The sequence below is a fragment of the Babylonia areolata genome, chromosome 20 (genome assembly GCF_041734735.1).
Source record: "Babylonia areolata isolate BAREFJ2019XMU chromosome 20, ASM4173473v1, whole genome shotgun sequence".
Lineage (NCBI taxonomy): Eukaryota > Metazoa > Mollusca > Gastropoda > Neogastropoda > Buccinidae > Babylonia > Babylonia areolata.
In genome coordinates this window covers 6,755,869-6,772,906 of record NC_134895.1, presented here as the reverse complement: position 1 = coordinate 6,772,906, position 17,038 = coordinate 6,755,869, and the positions used below count along the sequence as shown (strand labels likewise).

Genomic DNA, 17,038 nt, shown 5'->3' with positions numbered 1-17,038 from the left:
TCCCTCCCCCCACCTCACCCTCTCTCTCTCTCTCTCTGTCTCCCTCCCTCCCCCCACCTCACCCTCTCTCTCTCTCTCTCTCTGTCTCCCTCCCTCCTCCACCTTAACCCCCTCTCTCTCTCTCCCTCCCTCCCCCCACCTCACCCTCTCTCTCTCTGTCTCCCTCCCTCCCCCCACCTCACCCTCTCTCTCTCTCTCTGTCTCCCTCCCTCCTCCACCTTAACCCCCTCTCTCTCTCCCTCCCTCCCCCCACCTCACCCTCTCTCTCTCTGTGTCTCCCTCCCTCCCCCACCTCACCCTCTCTCTCTGTCTCTGTCTTCCTCCCTCCCCCCTCCTCACCCTCTCTCTCTGTCTCTGTCTCCCTCCCTCCCCCCACCTCACCCTCTCTCTCTGTCTCTGTCTCCCTCCCTCCCCCCACCTCACCTTCTCTCTCTGTGTCTCCCTCCCTCCCCCCTCCTCACCCCTCTCTCTCTGTCTCCCTCCCTCCCCCCTCCTCACCCTCTCTCTCTCTTCCTCCCTCCCTCCTCCTCACCCTCTCTCTTTGTCTCCCTCCTTCCCCCACCTGACCGCCCTCTCTCTCTCTCTGTCTCCCTCCCTCCCCCTCCTCACAACCCCCCCTCTCTCTGTCTCCCTCCCTCGCCCTCCTCACAACCCCCCCCCCCTCTTTGTCTCCCTCCCTCCCCCTCCTCACCCCATCTCTCTCTCTCTCTGTCTCCCTCCCTCCCCCACCTCACCCCATCTCTCTCTCTCTTTGTCTCCTTCCCTCCCTCCCCCACCTCACACCCCCCTCTCTCTCTCTCAATCTCTCTTTGTCTCCCTCCCTACCCCTCCTCACCCCCCCCCTCTCTCTTTGTCTCCCTCCCTCCCCCTCCTCACCCCCCCTCTCTCTCTCTCCTTGTCTCCCTCCCTTCCCCCTCCTCACCTTCCCCCCTCCTTCCCCCTATTTCTCTCTCTCCTATATAAAAGAGGAAGCCAGTGCACGTGCTGTCCGTGTGGATGTGACGTGAGCCATGTGGATGACATTACCTTTGTCCTGGTTTCACACACATTGGTCCCCTGTGACCGGGTACCAAACATCAAACTTGACATTTCAAAACAGCAAAGAACGCTCCTCTGATCTTTCATCCTTCCATGTGGCAACCTTTCAACTTTTTTTTTCCCAAAAAACCTTAATTTTGAACAGATGATGCCTGTTTTTTTCCTCTCAACTTTTTCTTGATGCAGTAATACTGACTGGTTTTATTTTTTCTCCGTAGACTGCATGGTCTTAAATTTGTTGTGTGGAGTTGATATGTTTTTGTTTCCGTCCGTTGCTATGGTGGTGAATTGGAGGGGATATTCACTAACTAATTACCATGCTCCATGTTTCAAACTTCAACAATATTGTCATCTCATATGTTTTGGCTGGTCACCATTTTGTGCAAGATTGGGGGCGGGGTGGGTGGATATACACAACCATAAATCCATATTTTAATTCACTCAGTACGGCCAGTCCTCTCTTCTCTTCTACACAGACCCCTCGGATGTCCAGTGGGTGTCTCAATGATCCAGCCTTTAGCTTCCGTCGTCAGAATTGTGGTATTCTTTGTCAACATTCACCTCTTCAGTACAAGAGCCTTCTACATGCAATATTTTGATGATGGTAATTGGGGTGAAACGCTGTTAAAGTCGTCTCTTTCTCCGTTCGTATGGAGAGAGTTAAACCTTAACACAGTGGTTGTTATGTTTCGTCTGGTCATAATTTGTTTGTGTGATTTACTTCAACATGCCATGTGGTAAAGATATCTTTTACATTTTCTGTTCTATGCCTTGTTTCCGAAACAACCTTCTGAAGAATCACACCACTGTTTTCTTTGTGCTTGTTGTCACTTGTTGTGTGTTTTTTGTTTGATATTTGATCAGTGTGGCTGTGGTGATGGCATCCACGTCCATTTTGGTTTGACGCAGTATGTCATAGTGTATACTGCACGTGTACGGTAGATCAGGAAATAGAAGTGCAGCGTTGAAGGTGTGTCGCTTAGGTGTACAACACAGAACTGTGTGACCATTGCACTCCCATTGGTCCGATAATAGACTGACAGAACTGTGAGTGCTCCCATTGGTCCGATGATAGACTGACAGAACTGTGAGTGCTCCCATTGGTCAGGTAATAGACTGACAGAACTGTGAGTGCTCCCATTGGTCAGGTAATAGACTGACAGACTGTGAGTGCTCCCATTGGTCCGATAATAGATGTCCTGACGTGTGTTGCTCTTACCACGTGTCCTGACGTGTGGTGCACCTCCACTGAATGTCCTGACGTGTGGTGCTCTCTCCACTGAATGTCCTGACGTGTGGTGCTCTCTCCACTGAATGTCCTGACGTGTGGTGCTCTCTCCACTGAATGTCCTGACGTGTGGTGCTCTCCACTGAATGTCCTGACGTGTGATGCTCTCTACTGAATGTCCTGACGTATGGTGCTCTCTCCACTGAATGTCCTGACGTGTGTTGCTCTCTCCACTGAATGTCCCGACGTGTGGTGCTCTCTCCACTGAATGTCCTGACGTGTGGTGCTCTCTCCACGTGTCCTGACGTGTGGTGCACCTCCACTGAATGTCCTGACGTGTGGTGCTCTCTCCACTGAATGTCCTGACATGTGTTGCTCTCTCCACTGAATATCCTGACGTGTGGTGCTCTCTTCACTGAATGTCCTGACGTGTGGTGCACCTCCACTGAATGTCCTGACGTGTGGTGCTCTCTCCACTGAATGTCCTGACGTGTGGTGCTCTCTCCACTGAATGTCCTGACGTGTGGTGCTCTCTCCACTGAATGTCCTGACGTGTGGTGCTTTCTCAACTGAATGTCCTGACGTCTGGTGCTTTCTCTACTGAATGTCCTGACGTGTGGTGCTCTCTCCACTGAATGTCCTGACGTGTGGTGCTCTCTCCACTGAATGTCCTGACATGTGTTGCTCTCTCCACTGAATGTCCTGACGTGTGGTGCTCTCTTCACTGAATGTCCTGACGTGTGGTGCACCTCCACTGAATGTCCTGACGTGTGGTGCTCTCTCCACTGAATGTCCTGACGTGTGGTGCTTTCTCAACTGAATGTCCTGACGTCTGGTGCTTTCTCTACTGAATGTCCTGACGTGTGGTGCTCTCTCCACTGAATGTCCTCACGTGTGGTGCTCTCTACTGAATGTCCTGACGTATGGTGCTCTCTACTGAATGTCCTGACGTGTGGTGCTCTCTACTGAATGTCCTGACGTATGGTGCTCTCTCCACTGAATGTCCTGACGTGTGGTGCTTTCTCCACTGAATGTCCTGACGTGTGGTGCTTTCTACTGAATGTCCTGACGGGTGGTGCTCTCTCCACTGAATGTCATGACGTGTGTTGTTCTCTACTGAATGTCCTGACGTATGGTGCTCTCTCCACTGAATGTCCTGACGTGTGTTGCTCTCTCCACTGAATGTCCTGACGTGTGGTGCTCTCTTCACTGAATGTCCTGACGTGTGGTGCACCTCCACTGAATGTCCTGACGTGTGGTGCTCTCTCCACTGAATGTCCTGACGTGTGGTGCTTTCTCAACTGAATGTCCTGACGTCTGGTGCTTTCTCTACTGAATGTCCTGACGTGTGGTGCTCTCTCCACTGAATGTCCTCACGTGTGGTGCTCTCTACTGAATGTCCTGACGTATGGTGCTCTCTACTGAATGTCCTGACGTGTGGTGCACCTCCACTGAATGTCCTGACGTGTGGTGCTCTCTCCACTGAATGTCCTGACGTGTGGTGCTCTCTCCACTGAATGTCCTGACGTGTGGTGCTCTCTCCACTGAATGTCCTCACGTGTGGTGCACCTCCACTGAATGTCCTGACGTGTGGTGCTCTCTCCTGAATGTCCTGACGTATGGTGCTCTCTCCACTGAATGTCCTGACGTGTGTTGCTCTCTCCACTGAATGTCCCGACGTGTGGTGCTCTCTCCACTGAATGTCCTGACGTGTGGTGCTCTCTCCACGTGTCCTGACGTGTGGTGCACCTCCACTGAATGTCCTGACGTGTGGTGCTCTCTCCACTGAATGTCCTGACATGTGTTGCTCTCTCCACTGAATATCCTGACGTGTGGTGCTCTCTTCACTGAATGTCCTGACGTGTGGTGCACCTCCACTGAATGTCCTGACGTGTGGTGCTCTCTCCACTGAATGTCCTGACGTGTGGTGCTCTCTCCACTGAATGTCCTGACGTGTGGTGCTCTCTCCACTGAATGTCCTGACGTGTGGTGCTTTCTCAACTGAATGTCCTGACGTCTGGTGCTTTCTCTACTGAATGTCCTGACGTGTGGTGCTCTCTCCACTGAATGTCCTGACGTGTGGTGCTCTCTCCACTGAATGTCCTGACATGTGTTGCTCTCTCCACTGAATGTCCTGACGTGTGGTGCTCTCTTCACTGAATGTCCTGACGTGTGGTGCACCTCCACTGAATGTCCTGACGTGTGGTGCTCTCTCCACTGAATGTCCTGACGTGTGGTGCTTTCTCAACTGAATGTCCTGACGTCTGGTGCTTTCTCTACTGAATGTCCTGACGTGTGGTGCTCTCTCCACTGAATGTCCTCACGTGTGGTGCTCTCTACTGAATGTCCTGACGTATGGTGCTCTCTACTGAATGTCCTGACGTGTGGTGCTCTCTACTGAATGTCCTGACGTATGGTGCTCTCTCCACTGAATGTCCTGACGTGTGGTGCTTTCTCCACTGAATGTCCTGACGTGTGGTGCTTTCTACTGAATGTCCTGACGGGTGGTGCTCTCTCCACTGAATGTCATGACGTGTGTTGTTCTCTACTGAATGTCCTGACGTGTGGTGCTCTCTCCACTGAATGTCCTGACGTGTGGTGCTCTCTCCACTGAATGTCCTGACGTGCGGTGCTTTCTACTGAATGTCCTAACGTGTGGTGTTTTCTCCACTGAATGTCCTGACGTATGGTGCTTTCTACTGAATGTCCTGACGTATGGTGCTCTCTACTGAATGTCCTGACGTGTGGTGCTCTCTCCACTGAATGTCCTGACTTGTGATGCTCTCTCCACTGAATGTCCTGACGTGTGATGCTCTCTCTAATGAATGTCCTGACGTGTGGTGCTCTCTACTGAATGTCCTGACGTATGGTGCTTTCTACTGAATGTCCTGACGTGTGGTGCTCTCTCCACTGAATGTCCTGACGTATGGTGCTTTCTACTGAATGTCCTGACGTATGGTGCTTTCTACTGAATGTCCTGACGTGTGGTGCTTTCTACTGAATGTCCTGACGTGTGGTGCTCTCTCCACTGAATGTCCTGACGTATGGTGCTCTCTACTGAATGTCCTGACGTGTGGTGCTCTCTACTGAATGTCCTGACGTGTGATGCTCTCTCCACTGAATGTCCTGACTTGTGATGCTCTCTCTACTGAATGTCCTGACGTGTGATGCTCTCTCCACTGAATGTCCTGACGTGTGGTGCTCTCTCCACTGAATGTCCTGACGTGTGATGCTCTCTCCACTGAATGTCCTGACGTGTGGTGCTCTCTACTGAATGTCCTGACGTGTGGTGCTCTCTCCACTGAATGTCCTGACGTGTGGTGCTCTCTACTGAATGTCCTGACGTGTGGTGCTTTCTCCACTGAATGTCCTGACGTGTGGTGCTCTCTCCACTGAATGTCCTGACGTGTGGTGCTCTCTGCAGGGAGAGCTGTCTGGCCGTGCAGGACCTCTTCTGTTTCCGGCAGTGGGTGGAGGTGGAGGAGAAGAAGAAGCAAAAGGTGTTCTTCAAGAAGCGGGGCCACTTCAGGCTGCCTGACTGCGAGGCCCTGCCCAGTGTGTGGGAGCCGGGACACATCTGCACACAGGCTGACGTGCACGCTGAGGCCACCCCACAGGACGTCACAGGTCGGTAGGAAGCACGGACGTTCATTTGAGAAATTCTTTCTCCTCCTCCTCCTCCTCCTCCTCCTCCTCCTCCCCCTCCTTCTGCTCCTCCTCCTTCTGCTCCTCCTCCTTCTCCCCTACTTCTCCTCCTTTGTTGGAACCACGGACATTTGAGAAATTTTCTCTACTCCTCCTCTTCCTCCTCCTCCTCCTCCTTCTTAAGGACATCACAGGTTTGTCGGAATCACGGACATTTAAAAAATTCTTTCAACTCCTCCTCCTCCTCTTCATCCTCCTCCTCCTCTTCCTCCTTCTTCTTCTTCTTCTTCTGTCCCGTATTCTCAGGACGGAAGGGGCAACACTGATGACGTGGCAACCAGTTCTCTCCATGACTCCCTGTTCCTGGTATTTAGCAGGGCATCTCTTTGACTATCTCAGGCCTGTCCGTTTTGAGCTGTTGTCTTCCTTTATCTTGTGTCTGTGTGAGAAACTCTTCAACACATTATTGACTGAATACTTGTCAGATCTGTTTTTGTTTATTTATGTGTACATGTATGTGCACGCGCGTGCGTATGTGTGTGTGTGTGTGTGTGTGTGTGTGTGTGTGTGTGTGTGTCTGCGCGTGTGTGAGTGTTTAAAAGGAACGTTCATAATTTTCTCTTCTGTATGAAAACATTGTTTTCAGCGAATGTGCTATCACCCAATCACAAAGTACATCTTTTTTTTCCATTTTTACGCGCACACACAAACTGACCATACCGTTATTCTCACACACACCATACTGTTGAACCCCCCCCCCATCCCCACCCCCACCCCCCCCCCACACACACACACACCAACCAGCCCATGCCGTTGTTCTCACACACACCATATTGTTGTCCCCCCCCCCTCCACACACACACCAACCTGACCATGTCGTTGTTCCGACACACACCATCACCATACTGTTGTACCCCCCCCCCCCCCCCCACACACACACACCAACCTGACCATGTCGTTGTTCCCACACACACCATCACCATACTGTTGTACCCCCCCCCCCACACACACACACACACACACACCAACCTGACCATGTCGTTGTTCCGACACACACCATCACCATACTGTTGTACCCCCCCCCCCCCCCACACACACACACACACACACACCAACCTCACCATGTCGTTGTTCCCACACACACCATCACCATACTGTTGTACCCCCCCCCCCCACACACACACACACACACACCAACCTGACCATGTCGTTGTTCCCACACACACCATCACCATACTGTTGTACCCCCCCCCCACACACACACACACACACCAACCTGACCATGTCGTTGTTCCCACACACACCATCACCATACTGTTGTACCCCCCCCCCCCCCCCACACACACACACACCAACCTGACCATGTCGTTGTTCCCACACACACCATCACCATACTGTTGTACCCCCCCCCCCCCCCCACACACACACACACACACCAACCTGACCATGTCGTTGTTCCCACACACACCATCACCATACTGTTGTACCCCCCCCCCCCCCCACACACACACACACACCAACCTGACCATGTCGTTGTTCCCACACACACCATCACCATACTGTTGTACCCCCCCCCTCCCACCCACACACACACACACACACACACACCAACCTGACCATGTCGTTGTTCCCACACACACCATCACCATACTGTTGTACCCCCCCCCCCCCACCCACACACACACACACACACACACACACCAACCTGACCATGTCGTTGTTCCCACACACACCATGACCATACTGTTGTCCCCCCCCCCCCCACACACACACACACACACCAACCTGACCATGTCGTTGTTCCCACACACACCATCACCATACTGTTGTACCCCCCCCCCCCACACACACACACACACACCAACCTGACTATGTCATTGTTCCCACACACACCATGACCATACTGTTGTCCCCCCCCCCCCCAAACACACACACACACACACACCAACCTGACCATGTCGTTGTTCCCACACACACCATCACCATACTGTTGTACCCCCCCCTCCCCACCCACACACACACACACACACACCAACCTGACCATGTCGTTGTTCCCACACACACCATCACCATACTGTTGTACCCCCCCCCCCCCGCCCCCCTCCCCCCCCCCCCCACACACACACCAACCTGACCATGTCGTTGTTCCCACACACACCATCACCATACTGTTGTACCCCCCCCCCCCCCCGCCCCCCTCCCCCCCCCACACACACACACCAACCTGACCATGTCGTTGTTCCCACACACACCATCACCATACTGTTGTACCCCCCCCCCCCCCACACACACACCAACCTGACCATGTCGTTGTTCCCACACACACCATCACCATACTGTTGTACCTCCCCCCCCCCAAACACACACACACACACACACACCAACCTGACCATGTCGTTGTTCCCACACACACCATCACCATACTGTTGTCCCCCCCCCCCCCCACACACACACACACACACACACCAACCTGACCATGTCGTTGTTCCCACACACACCATGACCATACTGTTGTCCCCCCCCCCCCCCCCCCCCCCACACACACACACACACCAACCTGACCATGTCGTTGTTCCCACACACACCATCACCATACTGTTGTACCCCCCCCCCCCCCCCCCACACACACACACACACACCAACCTGACCATGTCGTTGTTCCCACACACACCATCACCATACTGTTGTACCCCCCCCCCCCCCACACACACACACACACACACCAACCTGACCATGTCGTTGTTCCCACACACACCATCACCATACTGTTGTACCCCCCCCCCCCCCCAAACACACACACACACACACACACCAACCTGACCATGTCGTTGTTCCCACACACACCATCACCAAAATGTTGACCCCCCCCCCTCCTACCCCCTCCCCCCACACACACACACATCAACCAGACCATGCCGTTATTCTCGCACACACCATACTGTTGATCCCCCCCCCCCCACACACACACACACACACCAACCAGACCATGCCGTTATTCCCACACACACCATACTGTTAACCCTCACCCCCCGCCCGCCCACCCACACTCACCAAACTGACCATGCCATTGTGTCCCCCCCCCCCCCACTTTCACCCCTCCCCACCCGCCACCCCCCACCTCCCCAAACCTGACCATACTGTTCCCCCAACACAGACAAGTGCTACGTGGGGACTGGTCAGTGGTACAACGGCACGGTCAACGTGACCAGCTCCGGCCTGGCCTGTCAGGCGTGGACGGCCAACTACCCCCAGCAGCACGAGCGGTCGCCCTTGGTCTTCCCTGAGCTGAGGGGCGCCGAGAACTTCTGCCGCAACCCGGGCTCTGAGGAGGACAGGCCCTGGTGCTACACAACCCTGCTGGAGAAACGATGGGAGTTCTGCGACGTGCCCAAGTGTGGTGAGTGTCGGTCTGCGACGTGCCCAAGTGTGGTGAGTGTCGGTCTGTGACGTGCCCAAGTGTGGTGAGTGTCGGTCTGCGACGTGCCCAAGTGTGGTGAGTGTCGGTCTGTGACGTGCCCAAGTGTGGTGAGTGTCGGTCTGTGACGTGCCCAAGTGTGGTGAGTGTCGGTCTGCGACGTGCCCAAGTGTGGTGAGTGTCAGTCTGCGACGTGCCCAAGTGTGGTGAGTGTCAGTCTGCGACGTGCCCAAGTGTGGTGAGTGTCGGTCTGTGACGTGCCCAAGTGTGGTGAGTGTCACTCTGTGACATACCCAAGTGTGGTGTGACGTGCCCAAGTGTGGTGAGTGTCAGTCTGCAGCGTGCCCAGGTGTGGTGAGTGTCAGTCTGTGGCATGCCCATGTGTGGTGAGTGTCGGTCTGTGACGTGTCCAAGTGTGGTGAGTGTCAGTCTGTGACATGCCCAAGTGTGGTGAGTGTTGGTATGTGACATGCCCAAGTGTGGTGAGTGTCGGTCTGTGACGTGCCCAGGTGTGGTGAGTGTCACTCTGTGACATGCCCAGGTGTGGTGTCAGTCTGTGACGTGCCCAAGTGTGATGAGTGTCAGTCTGTGACGTGCCCAAGTGTGATGAGTGTCAGTCTGTGACGTGCCCAGGTGTGGTGAGTGTCAGTCTGCGACGTGCCCAAGTGTGGTGAGTGTCGGTCTGTGACGTGCCCAAGTGTGGTGAGTGTCAGTCTGTGACGTGCCCAAGTGTGGTGAGTGTCAGTCTGTGACATGCTTTAGTGTGGTGAGTGTCAGTCTGTGACGTGCCCAAGTGTGGTGAGTGTCAGTCTGTGACATGCTTTGGTGTGGTGAGTGTCAGTCTGTGACGTGCTTTGGTGTGGTGAGTGTCAGTCTGTGACGTGCCCAAGTGTGGTGAGTGTCGGTCTGTGACGTGCCCAAGTGTGGTGAGTGTCAGTCTGTGACGTGCCCAAGTGTGGTGTGACGTGCCCAAGTGTGGTGAGTGTTGGTCTGTGACCCATTTTACACAGTGTGACATCACTCACCATTCCTCAGTGTCTAGGGTCAAAACGGATCCCTTCCTATTCTTCACAGGTCACCACGTGTTTTCCAACCACATCGCAAGAGGGGGGATGTTGTTTTGCAGACCTCGTTTGTCTCTTGTATTTCAGTTTGAAGACAAACACATTCAGACCATTTCATACATTGCCCACAAAGGAGTTCATATCTGTTTTGCAGGAGACAGTTCTGTATGTAAAGCACGTTGTTGAAAGGATGTGGTCGTTACAAACAAAATCCAATAGTCCTGATGTTCATACTGATTAAGTTCTGCTGATGCTTCCATTTCTGAATTTTCATGATCCATCTAAGGATTTTCCGATAATTTCCGAAACTGTAGAATCAGTGCTACTCAGGAACTAACATTTTTAGGGGGAAATCTGCACCACCTTTTGGTGATTATCAAAGCAAGTTGTGGCGTGTTTCAGGGGCAGACAACAGCACACTGGCTGACTCCACTCAGCTGGAGGAGTCGCCCAAAGTCACACTGGTGGCCATCATCATCATATCCGTGGTGTCTGCTGTGGGTATCATCATCATCAGCCTCTCCATCGCTCTCCTCCTCAACATCCTCCGTCGGCGTCGCGGCAGTCACCATGGTTACAAAGCTGCTGCCAAGGACGACGTGGATGCCGCCATAGCTCAGCTGCCAGACAATGCTGCCTACCACCAGGTCAGGACGGGGAAGCTGAACCCCAAACTGGAAGGCTACGAGTTCCCCAGAAATAACATCGTGTTTCTGCGTGATATCGGCCAGGGGGCCTTCGGCCGTGTCTTCAAAGCCAAGGTGGCGGGCTCCAACTCGGGCAGCGGGCGGATCAAGGCTGGGGAGTCCACACTGATCGCTGTCAAGATGCTGAAGGAGGACGCTTCAGAGGACCTGCAGCTGGACTTTGAGCGGGAAGCGTCCCTCATGGCCGACTTTGACCACCCCAACATCGTGCGCTTGTTAGGGGTGTGTGCTGTGGGCAAGCCCATGTGTCTGCTGTTCGAGTTCATGAGCAAAGGAGACCTCAACGAGTTCCTCAGGCTGTGCAGCCCCGAGCAGTTTAGCCTGCGAATTCCCCGGTCACGTGACCATACTGTGGACCTGGAGGACGGACTGCGGGTGGAGGTGGAGGAGGAGGAGGAGGAAGAGGCAGGGAGGGAGGAGGGGGGAGGGGAGGAGTCCCCAGCCAGACTGAGCACGAGCGAACAGGTGTACATCGCGGGGCAGGTGGCGGGTGGCATGGCCTACCTGGCCCACAGGGGCTACGTGCACCGCGACCTGGCCACGCGCAACTGTCTAGTGGGGCACCACCTGGTGGTCAAGATCTCCGACTTTGGCCTGGCACGCAGCGTGCACAGCGTGGACTACTACCGGGGCAGTGAGCAGGACGCCGTGCCCATCCGCTGGATGCCGCTGGAGGCCATCCTCTACAACAAGTTCTCCACGCAGTCCGACGTCTGGTCCTTCGGGGTGGTGCTTTGGGAGATCTTCGCCTTCGCCCTGCAGCCCTACTACGGACTGACTCACGAGGAGGTGGTGCGGTACCTCAAGGAGGGCAAGGTGCTGGCCCAGCCAGACAGGACTCCACAGCAGGTGTACGACCTGATGAAGCAGTGCTGGCACCGCCGCCCTACCTCCCGCCCCGCCTTCCACACCCTGCACAACACGCTGGAGAACTTGTACGCCAAGCTCGAGAACAACGAGGTCAAGTTAAAGGAAGTGGTGTGACAAGACATTAGACTACATATACCACACGTTTGAAAAGAACTAGGCCACATTAAATTAAGTGGTGTGACAAGACCCTAGACAACATGTACACCACATTTGAAAAGAACTAGGTCAAGTTAAAGGAAGTGGTGTGACATCAGACATACCCCACGTTTGAAAAGAACCAGGTCAAGTTAAAGGAAGTTGTGTGACATCAGACGTACCCCACGTTTGAAAACAACTAGGTCAATGTTAAAAGAAGTGGTGTGCCAAGACATTAGACAACATGTACCCCATGTTAGAGAAGAATGAGGCCAAGTTAAATGTGGTGTGACAAGACGTTTAGGGAACACGTACGCCACGTTTGAAAAGAACGTTAAAAAAGTTTGAGGTCCCATAGCCTCTGATGGCCATCAGGGCAGTGATTTCATTGTCACTGTGTCCGGGGCTGGTGCAGAAAGGCAGGGCCCGGTCCTCAATGAAATGGTGTCGGTCAAAAGGTGTGTGACCAGAAGACTCCACAGACCATGTTAGCCAAGTTTGAGAGAAATGAGGTCAAGTCATAAGAAGTGGTGTGACAGAAAATACACCATGCAGGATGTGTGTGAAAATGTTGTGAGTGTTGGAGGTGTGAGGTGCAATGGGCAAGCTTGAGTGCATAGGTGAACAATTCCGAATTCTTTTCCTGTCAAATCTGGTGGGATGATTTGTTTTAGTCGGATCTTTGTGTTGTGGTGAATGCACATTACCTTTTCCTTCCACATGACTTTCATTCTCTTGACAAAAATGCACATATCTTGCGTACGTGTATGTCATTTTTTACCAAGTTTGATTTGTAGATCATTTGTATAATAAGTCCAGATAGCGTAAGGTTGTTTTTTGTATATTTTCCAGTGTCATTATGACCTGTTTTATATGAAATGTTGACGAGTATACTTCAGTAAATATTTCTCACATCTTCAGGAATCTTTTCTTTTACCTCACCACCATCACACCTGCTGAGAAGGAAGTGTCTTAGAGGAATGGGGAAGGATTAAGAAGAAGTCAACTTCTTCCCTGCCCAGATAAAGTCTGTTCTTTAACATGTAAAAAAAAATCTGACCGAAAGACCAAAATGACTAAGGATTGTGCATGTTTGTTTCTGTGTTTTAACTGTATTAGTGAGTCTGCCTTGTCATCTCCCCCTCTCATGCATTATGGAAGTGCCATGGCAGGATCGGTCAGACTTGTGACACGTGTTCACCAGTGATCAGTGTTCGAGGCCCCACTTCCGCATGGTGATGTATCTTTGGGAAAGGCTCTTTAACTCAGCATGGTGCCGTGTCCTTGGGAAAGGCTCCTTAACTCAGCATGGTGCCGTGTCCTTGGGAAAGGCTCTTTAACTCAGCATGGTGCCGTGTCCTTGGGAAAGGCTCTTTAACTCAGCATGGTGCCGTGTCCTTGGGAAAGGCTCCTTAACTCAGCATGGTGCCGTGTCCTTGGGAAAGGCTCTTTAACTCAGCATGGTGCCGTGTCCTTGGGAAAGGCTCCTTAACTCAGCATGGTGCCGTGTCCTTGGGAAAGGCTCTTTACTCCGGCATGGTGCCGTGTCCTTGGGAAAGGCTCTTTACTCCGGCATGGTGCCGTGTCCTTGGGAAAGGCTCTTTACTCCAGCATGGTGCCGTGTCCTTGGGAAAGGCTCTTTACTCCGTCATGGTGCCGTGTCCTTGGGAAAGGCTCTTTACTCCGGCGTGGTGCCGTGTCCTTGGGAAAGGCTCTTTGCTCTGGCATGGTGCTGTGTCCTTGGGAAAGGTTCTTTACTCCGGCATGGTGCCGTGTCCTTGAGAAAGGTTCTTTACTCTGGCATGGTGCCGTGTCCTTGGGAAAGGCCCTTTACTCTGGCATAGTGCCGTGTCCTTGGGAAAGGCTCTTTACTCCAGCATGGTGCCGTGTCCTTGGGAAAGGCTCTTTACTCTGGCATGGTGCCGTGTCCTTGGGAAAGGCTCTTTACTCTGGCGTGGTGCCGTGTCCTTGGGAAAGGCCCTTTACTCTGGCGTGGTGCCGTGTCCTTGGGAAAGGCTCTTTACTCTGGCGTGGTGCTGTGTCCTTGGGAAAGGCTCTTTACTCTGGCATGGTGCCATGTCCTTGGGAAAGGCTCTTTACTCCAGCATGGTGCTGTGTCCTTGGGAAAGGCTCTTTACTCTGGCATGGTGCCATGTCCTTGGGAAAGGCTCTTTACTCCAGCATGGTGCTGTGTCCTTGGGAAAGGCTCTTTACTCCGGCATGGTGCTGTGTCCTTGGGAAAGGCTCTTTACTCCAGCATGGTGCTGTGTCCTTGGGAAAGGCTCTTTACTCCCATTTTCCTCACTGCACCCAGGTGTGAATGGGTTCCTGACTTCAGTCAGGTAAGGTTAAAACAGTGAATGTGAATTCATTTCCCCGGTGGCGTTACAAGGCTGTGGGACCTTTTGACTTTATTTCTTTTTTTTTTTATACTATGCAGCATACACTGTCCTGTCCCTGTACTTTTCTCTGTCCCCCCCCCCCCCCCCCCCAACTCTTTTATTTGTATAACATTCTTTGTGTTTCGAGGTCATTCATTGTATTTCAGCTGCATCTTTTATAAATTTATCTTTGTTGTTTCAAAATGCTTAGATGCTATTGATTCTTCACAAACCATTCATTTTTACTATTGCTCTGTGTGTGTGTGTGTGTGTGTGTGCCTGCTTTCATTCTGTGGTTTGGAATTTTTACCCCCAAAATCGATATGTCCATGTTTCAATTGTGTGTGTGTGTGTGTGTGTACAGAAGTACACTCAGGTGTGAGGAAGACAGGTAGGGGGGCAAAACCTTCAGTGCTGTTGTTTCTTGCCATTAGTACATTGCATCCCTGAGCTATTTTTATTGCTGGATTTTGATTTATTCCATTGGATTTTTTTTTTTTTTTTTTCATTTGTTCATTCATCTTATTTAGGGTTCAGTCTATTCTGAAAAGTAAAGTATTATTGTTCGGTTACTTACAGAAAGTTATTTTTCTATGTTTTATGAAGCAATATCACCAAAAGAAGGTAGTTCTCTGACGTTCAGCACAGCGCATGTGGTTTGATGGTTATTGTTTGTTGATTTGAAGGTGGTTGTGGTTGTTGTTTTTGGGAGGTTGTGTTTGGTTTTTTTTTGGGGGGGGGGAGTTTAGTGGGGGGTAGGGGTGGAGGGGTGTTGTTTTGGTGTTTGTTTTTCTCTGCAAGTGTTAGATAAAATTTGTACAAATTCTTTTAGAGGGTTATTGTTTGCTGGCTTTTCATAGAGTTTTTCTGTACATAAATGTGCATGTAAAAGCAGAATATGATATATGTGTGTGTGCACGCGTGCGCATGCTCATGCCAGTGTTCTACGATGTTTTACATCAGCCAGTTTATAGCAAAGTATATTCATTTATTCTGAATAGTGGATGTGTATCCTGTGCTTTCACACACACAAAAATAATGAATTAAATTGAGATCATTGTACGGTTACATTTGGCACATATTCCAGTGTAATGATGCCTCCATGAGTGGGGGAGGGGAGAATTACACACTCATTATTATGATGGGCGTCATGGCTCCTCAGGCAAGTGTCAAGGGATAGAAGGGAGGGAACTGATAAATGAAAGCAAAACCTGGACAAAAAATGATTACCTCCCTCTTTTTCTTCTTCCTCCTCTTTGGCGACCACAGTCATCATTCTGATTATTCTGTCACCCAAAACGGTGGAGTCTGGCAGAAAACAACAAGAACAAATCAAACAAATGCCACCATGCCGTTACGCATTCCCAGTTCAGCCAGAGGGAAAAACAGAAAAGCTTGTTGCCCTGTTGAAGCTTGGAGGCCCTTGGCTCGAAAGTGTCGATGGTCTTGGTCTCCACTGCATTTTGAGGTAGACAGCCCCAATCCCTGATGGTCCTTGGGGGGAACGAGATCTGCAGGTACTGGGTTCAACACTGGGAGCTTGAATTGCTGGCTATGACCACGTCACTATTGTGGTGGAGCGAGAACTATCTAGCTCTTCATGTGGTCAGTGTGGACCAGGTTGTGGTGGATTTTGTAGAACACTGCAAGGTGTGCTGTCCATTTCCTGTCCTGAAGGCTAGGCCACTCGAGATCTCTATCATGTCTGAGGGGCTGGAGGTGTGTCTGTTGCAACTCGTTACGAAGTGGGTTGGATGGCCTGAAGTCTGTCAATGTTCTGTTGAGTATGAGGATCCCAGACTGAGCATACATACTCTCAGATGGGACATACACAGGATTTGTAGGCCATCTCTTTGATGTTTCTGTAGCCCATCTTCAGATTTCTTTTCAGGACAGCCAGGGTCTTGTTGGCTTTTTTGCACAAAATGTGTGAGCTTGATAACTCCTTGGTACTTGACACTGGTGACGGTTTCCAGAGTATGCCCATGCAGTTTATAGTCATGAGTTAGGACCTATTCTGCTGCGGGTTACTGTTAGTGTGGAGCACTTCCCAGGAAGGAAGGTCATGTCCCATCTCCTCTCCCACTCAGCAAACTGGTTGAGGTCTTCATGTAGATAGAACTGATCGTCCTGGGAAGTGGTCGTGTTGTACACAGCAGTGTCATCCACAAACAGTTGTGCGCTAGACATTAGGGTTGCTGGCAGGTCATTTATGTAGACCAGAAACAGACATGGGCCCCAAACTGAACCTTGAGGGACTTCGTCACGCTGACAAAGTCATAGTGCTCTCCATTCACAACTATGGCCTGCGTTCTGCCACTCAGGAAGTCAGTGATCCACCTATTGATTTCTCCTCAAATCCCATAATTGTGGAGCATATGCAGTAGGAGATTATGGTTGATCTTGTCAAAGGCCTTGTCAAAGTCCATCACAAGGATGTCTGTCTGCTGACCTCTCTCTATGCTCTCAAAAAGCTCATCTGCAAAGTGGAGGAGTTGTGTCTCACACAATGGTTTCTTCCTGAAGCCATGCTCAGGGTGACGATCAGATTATCT

At 51.7% G+C, this 17,038-nt stretch overlaps 1 protein-coding gene across 1 annotated transcript in view; it reads left to right on the top strand.

Annotated features, from left to right (window-relative positions):
• LOC143295231 (tyrosine-protein kinase transmembrane receptor Ror2-like) overlaps positions 1–13,698 on the top strand; it is a 170,756-nt gene extending 157,058 nt beyond the window's left edge. The window contains exons 7-9 of the mRNA XM_076606809.1: positions 5,691–5,893; positions 9,066–9,308; positions 10,793–13,698. Of these exons, the coding sequence (XP_076462924.1) occupies positions 5,691–5,893; positions 9,066–9,308; positions 10,793–12,081 (1,735 nt within the window). The 3' untranslated portion in view covers positions 12,082–13,698. The remainder of the gene's footprint in view (positions 1–5,690; positions 5,894–9,065; positions 9,309–10,792) is intronic.
• The last annotated feature ends 3,340 nt before the right edge of the window (positions 13,699–17,038 follow it).